The sequence below is a fragment of the Pelodiscus sinensis genome, chromosome 19 (assembly GCF_049634645.1).
Source record: "Pelodiscus sinensis isolate JC-2024 chromosome 19, ASM4963464v1, whole genome shotgun sequence".
Classification (NCBI taxonomy): Eukaryota; Metazoa; Chordata; order Testudines; family Trionychidae; genus Pelodiscus; species Pelodiscus sinensis.
Genome location: NC_134729.1, coordinates 9,223,519 through 9,236,562, shown reverse-complemented (window position 1 = coordinate 9,236,562; position 13,044 = coordinate 9,223,519). Strand labels below are relative to the sequence as shown.

At 63.8% G+C, this 13,044-nt stretch overlaps 1 protein-coding gene across 7 annotated transcripts; it reads right to left on the bottom strand.

Moving 5' to 3' along the window:
• Positions 1-312: 312 nt before the first annotated feature.
• EPHX3 (epoxide hydrolase 3) lies at positions 313-12,702 on the bottom strand. Of its 7 annotated transcripts, none has more exons than XM_075902160.1 (9): positions 12,595-12,702; positions 9,289-9,551; positions 8,369-8,454; positions 7,735-7,910; positions 6,331-6,459; positions 5,875-5,978; positions 5,246-5,348; positions 4,376-4,521; positions 313-3,490 (listed from the first exon to the last, which is right to left on the bottom strand). In XM_075902160.1, the coding sequence occupies exons 1-9, from the start codon at positions 12,644-12,646 to the stop codon at positions 3,353-3,355; spliced, it is 1,197 nt and encodes a 398-aa protein (XP_075758275.1). In that variant the 5' UTR covers positions 12,647-12,702; the 3' UTR covers positions 313-3,352. The 7 variants fall into 7 exon arrangements, with proteins under 7 accessions (XP_075758275.1, XP_075758274.1, XP_075758281.1 ...); XM_075902159.1 differs by having other exon boundaries at positions 313-3,493; positions 12,595-12,701; XM_075902166.1 differs by lacking the exon at positions 12,595-12,702 and adding an exon at positions 11,736-11,762 and having other exon boundaries at positions 313-3,493.
• Between the last annotated feature and the right edge of the window lie 342 nt (positions 12,703-13,044).

Below are 13,044 nucleotides of genomic sequence, written 5' to 3'. Positions count from 1 at the left end.
TCAGCGATCGCAGCTCTGTGCCTTGGCTGGGAGGGACCAGGGCGCCGGCCCAGCAGGACAGGGTGGTGAGAACATACTGAGTCAGACCAACGGTCCATCCAGCCCAGGATCCTGTCTGCCGACTGGCCAATGCCAGGTGCCCCAGAGGGAGGGATCACAACAGGGAATCCTCACGTGAGCCCTCCCCTGTCACCCACCTCCGGAGAAACAGAGGTTAGGGACACCAAGCCAACCCTACCCATCCTGGTGTGACGGCGAGTCAGGGTTCCCCCTGCTCCTGCAGCCCCGTAGCAGCAAGAACAGCCGCCGCCGGCCAGTAGAACAGGGGGGTTTATTGCTTCTCCAGGATCCAGCACAGCACAGACGTGATGTGGTTACAGGAGTCAGGGCCAGGATGCCTCCGATTCCTTGGGGTAGGGGCTCCATTGCCCCCTAAACCCTCAGCTTAGGCTGTTTCCTTCAGGTTTCCCAGCCAGCAACTGCCTCGCTCCCAGACCCTGCCCCCAAAGCAGGTGTTCATCTCCACCTCCCTCCCTTTGTCTTTCCCCTTATCTGGTCAGGCTGGGCCTCGGTGTCTGAGCTAATACACATGTGGGTGAGTCAGTGGGAATCACAGATCATAGATGGGGACACCAGGTTACAGAGCAGACAGCACCCCCCCTACGTCACACCTGGCTAATAGCCATTCATGGACCTAATCTCCATGAATCCATCTAGCTCTTTTCTGAACCCTGTTAGAATCCTAGAACACTAGAACTGGAAGGGCCCTCGAGAGGTCATCAAGTCCAGTCCCCTGCCCTCACAGCAGGACCAAGAAGTCCTAGCCTTCACCACATCCTCCGGCAAGGAGTTCCACAGGTTGGCTGTGCGCTGAGTGAAGAAAAACCTCCTTTTGTTTGTTTTAAACCTGCTGCCTATTACTTTCATTTGGTAACCCCCAGTTCTTATATTGTGGGAATAAGTAAATCACTTTTCCTTATTCACTTTTTCCACACCAGTCATGATCTTATTGACCTCTATCATATCCCCCATTAGTCTCTTCTTTTCTAAGCTGAAAAATCCAAGTCTTTTTAATCTCTCTTCATAAGGGACCCATTCCAATTCTCTAATCATTTTGGTTGCCCTTTTCAAATCCCAAGAGATCTTTTTTGAGATGTGGCGTTCAAGCCATGGGCATAGCGTGGATTTATAAAGAAGCCCCAGAGAGCAAGGTGGTGAGCGTCAGGGGCTTTACCAGATCACCAGGAAGCAGTCCCCAGAGGTCTTCTGTGAACACACCGCCACAGGCCCCCAGCAGGCAGGGCTCAGCTCGCTGATCCCAAGCCCACCCCAAGATCTCTGTGTGGGGCTGGACCCCAAGCCTACCTGGGAGCAGACGGCCTCTCGCACAGCGCTGATGAGCACCTGGTGGAGCACGGAACTGAATCCAGAGAGCACAGCTGCTTTGGGCACTGGGTACTCCAGAGCCAGCTGCCCCGGCTGTGCCTGACCTGTGCTATCAGCAACCAGCAGCCACTCCCGCTAGCAATGGAAGGCGGCAGAGAAGGCATCAAAAGCTGTCCCGGGGAGGGATCTGGCTGGGGAGCTTGGTGCCCTAGTTCTAGCCTAGCCCCCGCCAACACCAACACTGCCCCTTTGGGGGGGAAGGGAGCTGTTAGTTTTGGGTGTGATGGGAAAGGAGCTCCCAGCAGCAGGGGAGCTGGGCTGGGGCAGAGCAGCGTGACCATGCTGGGGCGAGGGGAGGCCAGGCCCTGCTCACTGGACTGGTCTGTGGTTCAGATGCTGGGCCTCAGACCACCTGGCCTCATTCTGCCACAGACTATGGGTGGCCTTGGTGAGTCCCTTCCCCTCTCTGCACACTAGGGCTAAGGAACCTTTCCTCATCCCCCTGCTCCCACAATCCAGGCAGCCCAGGACCTGGGGGCAGGAGAGCTCTGGGGCAGCAAGAGCCAGTCCCCTCCCCCGCTGCAGGCTCCTGCCCCCACAGCTACATAGGAGAAAAAGTCAGCCAGCCAGCCCCAGCTCCCAGAAACATCCACAGCCCCTGGGCATGGGCCACCCCTGCTGGGACCTGCAGCCTCTATGCCAGCAGGGGCAGCCTGGGGCGGGGGCAGAGCCATGGCGGGGCAGTCCTAGCTCCCTAGTGAACACAGATCCTTGACAGTTCCTGGGAGGCTTCCCGGCGTGCCAAGCCCCATGGCCCAGGCTGCCTCTGTGGCTGGCTGGTGAACGGCCCCACACCGGGATGGCTCCTGTCCCAAATGTTGTTTATTAAATGCTCTCAGGGCACAGACCATAAGGCAGCACTTCCCCCCCCCAGAGCCATCGCTCTGACAAGCCGAGGGCCCCAGAGGCACTGGCAGCAAGGCTCCCTGAGCATATGGCCAGCAGAGCACAGGGGTCGGGAGAACAGCCAGTGGGGAACCCATGGCAGAGAACAACGGCTTGCCCCAAGTCACCCTTTCAGTGCTGAGCCCCCCCGCACCGCCCAGCACTGCAGTGGAGCTGGGCTCCCACCTGCCAGGAACGACAGAGCTGAGGACCTAGTGTGAGATCCCAGGACATGCAGTATTCCTGTTATGCTTCCCCAAACCAGGCCTCTCAAATCACCTTCACTCTGCCCCAAAACAGGCAGCAGCCAGCTCCTCTTCTGGGCATAACAGACCATCAGCATGTGCACAGCAGTGGTGCTTAAGGCTTGCCAGGTGCAAGGGCACTAACGGAAGTTCCTGATTGGAGAAGGGAGGCGGAGATTCTGCCTCTCTCCAGGCATCACCATAGGGCAGAGTTAAGGTGATTCAGGGGCTACGTTCTGAGGCATACTCTACTTGGCACTTCTCCCATCTCCAGCACTACCATTTTACAGGTCACATGAATTTCAAGGAGCCCGAAACTGCAGTGCCCCCCGCAGCATCTTTGGTAATGGGACTATGGTCTGCACACTCCAGTCAAGCCCAGCAGGCCCAATCCTGATGCCAGGAATAGTAATGGGAGTGGGGCTGGGCAGAGGCTCCTGCCTACCACAGCCCCCACTCAGGTGTCATGAACCCCTATAGACCTGTGCGCTCAGGGCTCCTCTCTGCAGAGCCGTGGAGGAGGCTCAGATTGGGCCTGGGGGATGGTACCCCAGACACAAGACCAATCAGTGTGGAGATATGAGCCAAGGCGGGGTATGGCCCAGTAGAGAGTCCCGGGCTTATTTGCCAGGATCAGGCCCATGTGCCATGCCACATCCCAGGCAGTAGAGAGGCTCAGGCCTGGCACCAGCACCGCTCAGTCACTCTCCTGCAGGAAGCTCCAGATCAGCTGATTGACCTTGTGGGGCTGGTCCTCCTGGACGAAGTGCCCGGCCTCAGGGATGCGCCCCACGCGGCAGCGCTTGCGCACGTATTGCTCCAGGAAGGGGATCATCCCGGCATCCAGGTGTGCATCCTGCTCCCCCCAGATCACCAGCGTGGGCACCAGCACGTCCTTGCACGGCATGGGGCTCCTGCTGCAGGAAGTGGGGAGAGGGAGAGAGGTGGCTTCTTCACCAGGGCGCTGGGCTCCGAGCCCCCTCACGGCACACGGCAGCACAGGGCAGGTGGGTGATGGCAGGAGGGGAGTGCTGGTGGTCAGGTTACCGTAGTGCAGATGGGGGAGGGGCAGCTTCCTGGCTGCACCCCCCCTCCCCAGAGCTCCATGGTTAGACCTGCTACCCCAGTGCTGCCGATGTTGATGTCGAGCTACATATTCCAGTGCTCTAGGGCCTGGCTCTGCTGCCTGACCACGCCACCTCCACGAGGTGCGGCCGCCGCGGGGTTGTCTGTCATTCTTGTCAATTTCACGGCTCCCTGGGGCAGGGTATAGGGCGCCAGCCTCAGCCCAGCTGCCCTTGGACTCCGGCTCCCCATCAGGAGCCTGGAAGCCCCTGAAGCTCCAGGTGCCGAGTTCCCAGTGGGGAGCATGGGGGCAGGTCAGTGATCCTGGTAGGGAACTGAGAGCTGTGGGGGGCAGGCTCCCAGTGATGGGGAGCAGGAAACTGGCAGCCTGACAGCCCCCTGCACTGCCCCACTTTAAGCTGGTGGAAGCCCCCAGCAAGGGTGCATGGACCTGACGGGAGGAAGGCAGCACGGATACGAATCGAATCTGCAGTAGCCTAAGCCTGGAGTGTCGCCATGGCCAGAGTTACCCCTGGCAGCACCAGACTCTGCCAGGTGCTGGGACCAGAGGGGGCAGCAGCTCCCAACATGCACAGATCTCTGGGCAGCATCAGGAATAGGCTCCTAGCCCTGTGCAGGCACACCCACTAGCCCTTCCACTTGTGCCCGGCAGGGCTCTTGGGTCCCCACCCGTCTCGGCAGGGTCGGGCCCCACGCAGCCGCAGCGGCCCTACCTGAACATGTTCCTGTAGTAATCGAGGGGCGGGGTCAGTGCGCCGGGCTTGGAGAAGCTGAACACGTAGGCCTCTAGCTCCTGCGTTGTGAGGCGCTGCTCCGGGTTCAGGATTCCTGCCTTCCTGCCCAAAGTCTCCTTCAACAGCTGCCTCAGGACAGACACAGCTGGGCTCAGAACTGGGGCCTGCTGAGCCAGGGACATGGCCCCCGGCAGACAAATCGTCACTCCGCCCCCCATGCCAAGCAGCCTAGGCCCCCGCAGACATGGCTCAGATCCGAAGACTGGTCAGCCAAAGGGACGGGGGCCTAGCTCCTCTCATGCCTCAAATCTCAGCCCCGCCCAGAGCCGGCGAGCCGGCAAATGCACAAGCAGAGCTCCACTTAGCGTCAAGGGCCTGGCAATGGGGCTCCCCCCAGGACACGGGGTGCTCACCAGTCTGCCTCCCATGCTTCCTAGCCTGGAGCCTTGGCATGGACTGAGCCACCTCCATGAAGGAAACATGTCCCCTCTAGCCTACAGTGGGCCCCGGCCTGCTCCAGCAGTTCCAGGAGTAACTGTCCCAAAGACTGATGGTAGCTTTATTCCAGTCCCCCAACTCAGGCCCTGTCCTAGCAGGGTCCTGCCCATTGCTGCCCCTTCACCTCTAGGCTGTCAGGATCTTACCAGCCAACTGTATCCCGGGCTCCCCGCCTCATGCTCTCTAGGAACATTATCAGTCCCTAGCTTCGCCCCTTTCTAGCGTGGGGCCGGCGAGTTCCCCGTCCCCAGCCCTGCTACAGGGGCCACCTGCATCCACCATGAATTCCCTCCTGTATCTCCCACCCCGCCTCCTAGCTACTCCCAGTCCCGGCATCTCTGTCCTCCACACCTCGGAATGCTGCTGCCATTCGGAATGGGATGATCCCTACTTGGCATGGATGCTTCCTGTTCGCACAGCTGCCCCTGCCCCTCTGACTCAGGGGGCCACGGCCCTACACATGCAAGAGGAGACTCGATTTCCACCCACCACTGAGGTGCGCTCACTGCTGAGGGGGAACGCAGCTGCTGGGACAGGAGGCGATTCCCTGGGTGGTATGATCCCAGGATTCAGCCAGGCCCGCACCCTTTCAAGGCGCCCCGGGACCAAGGGGGAGTGGCAGGGCCCCCAGGTGAAAGGTGCCTGTCAGGCAGCTCTCAGGAGACAGGTTCTCCCCCAGCACTGTGCTGGGGGCCCCATCTCAGGAGTCAGTGCTGATCCCACTGCAGGCCTGTAGAGGGCGCTGAAGAAGCTGTAACGATCCCTGGTCCTTAACCATCCCACTGGGGCCATTCCATCCTGCCTCCCTGACCATGCTGCATAGTGGGTGGTTACCAGGTGCCACACCCCACCCCAGAGGTGGCTGCAGCAGGGCTCTGGGGGAGGGTGAAGGGGCAGTTCTATAAACGGGCACATTTGGAATTCTAGCCAAGCTAAGCCATGGCTGCCAGGTCCCTGCTCCCACCTCACCCCCATCTCACCTGGAAGTCACCCAAAGCCAGGAGCAGCTCAGGCAGTCTCTGCAGCTGGAAGGTGAACAGGTAGCTGAAGCGCAGCAGCTGGCAGGGGTGGCAGGCCACGTACTCTGCAGCGTGAGCAGAAAAGTGGACACACGCGCGGAGGCTGGAGGCCTCCCTCCCAAGTCCCCTGGGGACACCCAGAGGCCCCAACAGAGGTAGGAGCCAAAGCCTCCCCCCCCCTGCCCCAAGATCTCCCTGGCTCAAAGCACCGGCCAGAGACGTCATTTCAGGGCTTGCTCGGGCTGGCCTGGTGCTTGGGGGCCTGCAGCCCCTGCCGGGCAGTGGGAACCCCAACCAGTGCGAAGACCCCACAGCCCTGCCCCCACCACTCTCACCCCGCCAATGGTGCTGCAAGAACCCGCCTCCTCCACCTGCCGCAGATGCTCACAGCGGGAGCCCGGCAGGTCAGAGCCCCACCTTGGAAAAGGGACGAGTGGACGGCGTTCATGATAATGAGCTTCCCCACCATCTCGGGGTGACGAATGGCGAATTCCCACGCAATGGAGCCTCCCCAGTCGTGTCCCACCAGGATGCACTTCCTAAAGCCTGGAAGCAGACAGACTGACCATCAGGGCAGAGCTAGACTCCCACTGTCAGGGTGCTCCCTGCTCCACCAAGGGCACCCCTCACCCCCCCCCGGGCACCCCTCGCCCCCACAGCCTCCCCCCCCAGGCACCCCTCGCCCACACAGCCTCCCACCCAAGGGCACGCTGCACCCCACAGCCTCCCCCCCCAGGGCACCCCTCGCCCCCACAGCCTCCCCCGCTGGGCACCCCTCGCCCCCACAGCCTCCCACCCAAGGGCACGCTGCACCCCACAGCCTCCCCCCCAAGGGCACCCCTCGCCCCCACAGCCTCCCCCCCAAGGGCACCCCTCGCCCCCACAGCCTCCCCCCCAAGGGCACCCCTCGCCCCCACAGCCTCCCCCCAGAGCACCCCTCGCCCCCACAGCCTCCCCCCCAAGGGCACACTGCATCCCCACAGCCTCCCCCCCCAGGGCACCCCTCGCCCCCATAGCCTCCCCCCTCAAGGGCATTCCATGCCCCCATAGCCTCCCCCCCAAGGGCACCCCTCGCCCCCACAGCCTCCCCCCCTCCTAAGGGCACGCTGCACCCCTACAGCCTCTCCCCCAAGGGTATGCCATGCCCCCACAGCCTCCCCGCCCAGGGCACACCACGCCATGCCCCCATAGCCTCCCCCACCAGGGCATGCCGTGCCCCCATAGCCTCCCCCCCAGGGCACCCCTCGCCCCCACAACTTCCCCCCCTAAGGGCACCCCTTGCCCCTACAGCCTCCCCCCCAGGGCACGCCACACCCCCCCACAGCCTCCCCCTCCCCCAAGAGCATGCCCACCTTTCCCACAGGAATACCCCCCACAGGGATTCCCCCCCATTGACACCCTGCTCCCTGACTGGGGCAATAGTCCGAGGTGAAGGGAGACAGCGGGACACTGAGGGCCTGTCTTTGCTGCAGACACCCCTGCGCTCGAGCAGGTTCTCACAGCCGCGCTGCCAGCTCTGCCCACAGGCTGCTGGGTGCCCAGCCAGGGAGATGCTAAGGTTTGGGATGGGGCATATCCCTGGCGTCCCACGCCCCAGCCAGCCCCATGGTGCCCTAGGGGTCTTGGAGGGCCCCTCTGCCCATCCTGGGGAACTGGGCAGTCCCACAACCCTCCCAATGCGAGGAGCCTTCTGCGGCCGAGTCAAGGGGGGAGCAGCAGGAAAGGTCCCTCTGCCTGGAGCAGCTTGAGCCGGGGGGTTCTCAGCTCTGACCCTCTCCAGTTGATACGCAGAGTGGGAGGCCCCACCCCCACTTTCCTTACCCCTCTGGTCCGTGGTGCCCAGTGCCTGGATGGCTCCCTGCACGTCCTCCAGCAGGGTCTCCATGCGGTAGTGCTGCTTCCCGCGCGGGGCATCAGAGCCCCCGTAGCCCCGCAGGTCCAGCGCCACCACCCGGAACTGCCGCTGGAACTCCTGCAGCTGGTAGCGCCAGGCAAACCTGCCAACGCGCACAGCCTGGCACTCAGCCAGTGCCCCAGAGATACCCTGCCCCCCAGCTGAACCTCAGGGCCTCTGCTAGTCGCTCCCTAGCCTTCCTGACTGGCTAGCCAGGGCGAGGCGAAGCGTGGGAGGCTGAGCTGTGACTGCCCCACACCCAGCGTCGGGCATCGCAGGAGGAACACAGAGCTGGTCGATGGCACCACTCTCAGGTGCCTGTTTTAAGCCCCTCCAAGGTCCCAGCTGTCTGGGGAGAGAATTCAGACCCTGCCCTGGGGATACAGCCCTCCTTCCAAGCAGCCTTCGGACTGGTATGTTCTGCCCCATCACCCGCCCCGGCTTCATCGCGCTCCCAGCTCCTCGGTCCATGCAGCACCAGCACAATGGGGCCCTGACCCAAGCTGAAGGGAAGCACCCTCTCCTCCCAGGCCCCCCTTCCCCCAGCAGCTGGAGACCTACCAGTTTTGGGGGAATCCGTGCAGACATAGCATGAGCAGCGCCCCCTCCTGGCCAGTGGTGACATAGTGCAAACGCAGCCCCGAGCCCTGCACGGAGCGGAAGGGAATGGTCAGCTGCATCATGGCAGGAGCAGGCTGGCACCTCCAGCGGTGCCCCCGGTTCATCCCAGCCCAAGCACTGGCCTTGTCTGCAGCTTCCCTCGTTGGCAGGAACCCTGGGGGCAGCTGGGCAGGAGGCTGGCAGAGGGTTCACGGTCCCCACGGCTGGACAAGCCGCCACTTTCATGGGGTTTTCCCACCCGTGTCATCATGGGAGGTCTCCAGTGAAAGGCAACATCACCCAGCCCCTCAGAGCCGCTGATACATGCGGGGTCAACGCCTGCGCCCAAGGCGAGCTCCAGGCCAGGCAACAGAAGAAGCTTGTGCTGCTGGCCACAGAGCAGTCAGCCCCTTTTACACACGGAGCACGACGGCAACAAGCCCCGGGGCAGGCGGACGGGGAGCGACCTTTGGGGTAACGGAGCAAACGGAGAGGCCCTTGGTCCTGCACCAGGGATGTTCTGGGGAGATGGACGGGCCTGTGACGCGTCATTGTGTGTCACTTTCCCATTTCCATCACCCTCACTCGGGCTCTGACACGACCCGTCCAGCCAGCCCTGGGGTGTCAGAGGGGACCCTGTACTGCCCCCGCTGGCCGGACTTGGCAAGTGCCCATGTTCCCGGGGCTCAGGGACTGGGGTGTTAACCTGTCCTGCAAAGGAAGGGCGGCCTGGGGGTTAACAGCCTGGAGGTGGAGGGAGCTGATGCCCAGTTAAGCACAAATAAGCCTTCCTCTAGCTGAAGGCCAGAGGGTTCCAAGGCGACTCTCTGTGCAGGGCTCCATCCAGCCCCACTGTCCTCCCATTCCCCCAGCCCATGCACCTTGAGCTGCAGGTAGTGGTGCTCCCCGTAGGAGGCATCGGCAAGGCATGGTGGAGGCGTCTCCCGCACCCTCCAGTGGAAGGCCCGACGTGGCCCCTGGGTCAGCACCACCCATGGCACCCACAGGCAGTAAGCAGCCCCAGCCAGGTAGGAGGCACTCCACAGGGCCAGCCAGTACAGGAGCATGGAGAGCTTCAGTAGCAGGCGGGTGGGGACCAGCAGCAGGCGGTAGAGAGAAAGTGCCATCTCCTCCAGCCCCAGGACTGCAGGGGAACAGGTCAAGGAGGGAGGAGTCACCCTGGGGAGCCATGGCCTCCCGTCACATCCCCCAGATGAGCACTCAGCACCCTGCCTCCTGCTATCACAGGGCCCATGAGCACCAGGGTTGGGGGATCCTCAATGCATACGGGGCTCTGGTGCCCCAGTCCAAGAGGACCCCCCAGCCCATCCTGCCCTGACCCCACCCTCAGACCAAGAAGCCCCTGAGCTACCCCACTGCACTGGAGGCCCTGGGCTACTGGGAGTGCTAGGAGGTCTCTGCAGAAACTGGGTGAGTGGTGCCAGAGACAAGCAGAGCTGGTGCCTTCTGTGCGCTGGGGCAGACAGCTGGCGTGGCTGGGTGGAGCTGAGCCTCACCTCACGCCCAGCCCAGAGCAAGAGGAACATCTGCAGGGACCCACAAAGGAGCAGCAAACCCTCAGGCCACTCCTGAACCTGCCAGGTGTGGAGAGTTCAGTGAGGGTTTTAAACAGTGACCAAGATCTTGCTTCGGCCCCCAGAAGGGCCCTTCTCACCTGGTCTGGTCCCAGCCCAGCTAGGCTGCAGGTCCCACTCACATGCCTCCTGCTCCCCCAGCTGGCAAGGCGAGGGATGGGAGAGGCTGTTTGTTTCCACAAATCGTCTTGCAGCACCTTAGAGACTAACAAACCACGTAGGGATCGTGAGCTTTCGTGGGCACAGCCCACTTTTTCAGAGGAGTGGAGTGAGAGAAGTGGGTGGTATCCACGAAAGCTCACGATCCCATCTGCATGGTTTGTTAGTCTCTAGGGTGCTGCAGGACGATTCGTTGTTTTCTACGGTTTGTTCTATTCCAGACGAATGCAGCTCACCCTCTGAAATGTTTGTTTCCAGACAGCCAAGCCCCCATCTCATGCCTGACCCCGCCCTCTTCACTAGCCGCCTCCTCCCTGTTGCAGCACTGCGGGTCTCTGCTTGTGCCCACGTTTACTATTGGCTCCCCGGGCCCCACAGCACTCAGCCCCTCTCTGCCTGGGCTTGGGGCCTTCCCGGGCCAGCCCCAGACTCCCTCAGCCCTGTGCAGTCTAATCTAAAGCCAGCTGCAAAGTTGCTCCCTTGCCAGGCCCTGGTCAATTATGCCCACCTCCGGGCCCCTCCCACCCTCCAAGCCAGGCCCAAACCCAAACCCCTCGGTTTGCTTAACCCAGTCCTGACTTCATGGCACCTGCACTGAAAGTTGGCCAGCACCAGCTCCTCTGGGCAGGGCTTGCCTCCCTGCACACACCAGCCATGCCCGCCCCAGCCACCAGCTCCACCTCTGTAGGAGAGGGGGTGACCCTCTCACATCTGCCCCCTGTGCTGGAGGCAAAGATCACAGAAGAGCCATGTCCCTGGGCCACATCTGTCCAGCTGCAGCCCCTGAACTCAGACAGCTGGAGACAGGCCCATTCTGTGTCAGGGCTTCAGAGCACAATCCCCACCCCCAACTCCAGTGAGGGCTCAGACCCGAGGAAGATGTTCTCCCCACACTGAGACACAGCTGGGGCAGCCACAATTCATGAGGCTCCTGTAGCCTATGGAATCCAGTTGGGGTCACAGGACATAGAGCCAGAAGGGATCTCTTGGCTCATTGAGTCCAGGCCCTGCTACAGCAGGCAGCCCTGTCACCTCATCCCTTCTCTGCAAGATGCCCCAGAGGGCAGAGCAGGGGAACGGTCTGGCCAAGCCAGCCATGAGGCTGCAGGAGAACATGGTGCACTCAGGCCAGCTGGGCCACCCAGCCTGCTGCCTCTGGCCAGTTTGAGCCAGGGCCCAGGTCAGACGCAGCCCAGTCAAGGCCGTGGTGACACTAGCAGGATGTGGGTGCACCTGCAGGAGCTGGCACTCCCATCAGGGTGCACCCCTTCAAGGGCTACTCAGATCTATGGCTGGGAGCCGCCTCCCTAAGCACCTTCAGGGGTCAGTGTTGACTTCAGAAACTGGAAAAGGGCTACCAGTGTCCCAACCTCCATGACCCAGCCTCCCACGTCCCCCTTCTAGGGCCAGCTCCCCCGGTAACACTTCCAGCCCCTCTGAACCTGCACCCGAGAGCTCCAGCCACCAGGCCTCTGAATCGGGCTCCCACAAAACCAGTCCCTAGTTACAGCGCCAGCGCCAACCCCAGCCCCTCTGATCCTGGCCCCATAACCCCAGCCATTGTGATCTCGCACCCCATGGACCAGCGGTCACAGCTCAGCCTCCTGCCCCGCTCACCCTGCCCCCCATTACTCAGCACCCCCGGCCACAGCTCCAACCCCCCCATACCCTGCCCCCCCGGCCACAGCTCCGACCCCCCTTGCCCTGCCCCCCCGGCCACAGCTCCGACCCCCCCTTACCCTGCCCCCCCCTTGCCCTGCCCCCCCGGCCACAGCTCCGACCCCCCCTTACCCTGCCCCCCCCCGGCCACAGCTCCGACCCCCCCTTACCCTGCCCCCCCCCCGGCCACAGCTCCGACCCCCCCTTACCCTGCCCCCCCCGGCCACAGCTCCGACCCCCCCATACCCTGCCCCCCCGGCCACAGCTCCGACCCCCCCTTACCCTGCCCCCCCCGGCCACAGCTCCGACCCCCCCTTGCCCTGCCCCCCCCCGGCCACAGCTCCGACCCCCCCTTACCCTGCCCCCCCCGGCCACAGCTCCGACCCCCCCTTACCCTGCCCCCCCCGGCCACAGCTCCGACCCCCCCTTGCCCTGCCCCCCCCCCGGCCACAGCTCCGACCCCCCCTTGCCCTGCCCCCCCCCGGCCACAGCTCCGACCCCCCCTTACCCTGCCCCCCCCCGGCCACAGCTCCGACCCCCCCTTACCCTGCCCCCCCCGGCCACAGCTCCGACCCCCCCTTACCCTGCCCCCCCCGGCCACAGCTCCGACCCCCCCTTGCCCTGCCCCCCCCCCGGCCACAGCTCCGACCCCCCCTTGCCCTGCCCCCCCCCCGGCCACAGCTCCGACCCCCCCTTACCCTGCCCCCCCGGCCACAGCTCCGACCCCCCCTTGCCCTGCCCCCATGGCCCGACCCCCCCACCAGGTTTCCCGACCTGGCCCGCTCCCTTCCGGCTCCAGCGCAGGCTCCGCCCCCACCCCGCTCATTGATTGGCCCAGCCGGCGCCGTGGGGAGCGATGATTGGGCGCAGGAGCACTCTAGGGCGGGGAGCCAATGAGAACGCGAGGGAACGGGAGAGCGCGCTCAGCCCCACCCCCTGGGCAGTGAAGCACGTGGGAGAGGCGGACGCGAAGGCCGTGGGCCGGGCCTGGTCTTCGAGAGTCACGTGGTTCACGGCCGGGGCCCTCAGCCCCTCCCCCCCCCTCCGCGCAGCGCGAGCTTGGGCCCCCCTGGGGCTGCCTGGTGCACCGGGGCTGGGGCTGGGGCTGCCCCGGCGGGGGCGGGGGCGGGGGCCCGGCCCCGGCCCCGGCCCCGGCCCTGGCCCCTGCTCTGCTGCTGGCTGGGCTGGCTCCTGCCCCGGGACAGGGCGCTCCCCCCCCCCGTC

Excerpts from the sequence above, each read along its gene's own strand:
- EPHX3 (XM_075902159.1), bottom strand. The coding sequence starts at position 12,646 with ATGAGCGGGGTGGGGGCGGAGCCTGCGCTGGAGCCGGAAGGGAGCGGG. Across the intron at positions 5,979-6,330 it reads CCACTCGTCCCTTTTCCAAG|AGTACGTGGCCTGCCACCCC; the intron begins GTGGGGCTCTGA and ends CTCACGCTGCAG. Across the intron at positions 4,522-5,245 it reads AATGGCAGCAGCATTCCGAG|CTGTTGAAGGAGACTTTGGG; the intron begins GTGTGGAGGACA and ends GTCCTGAGGCAG.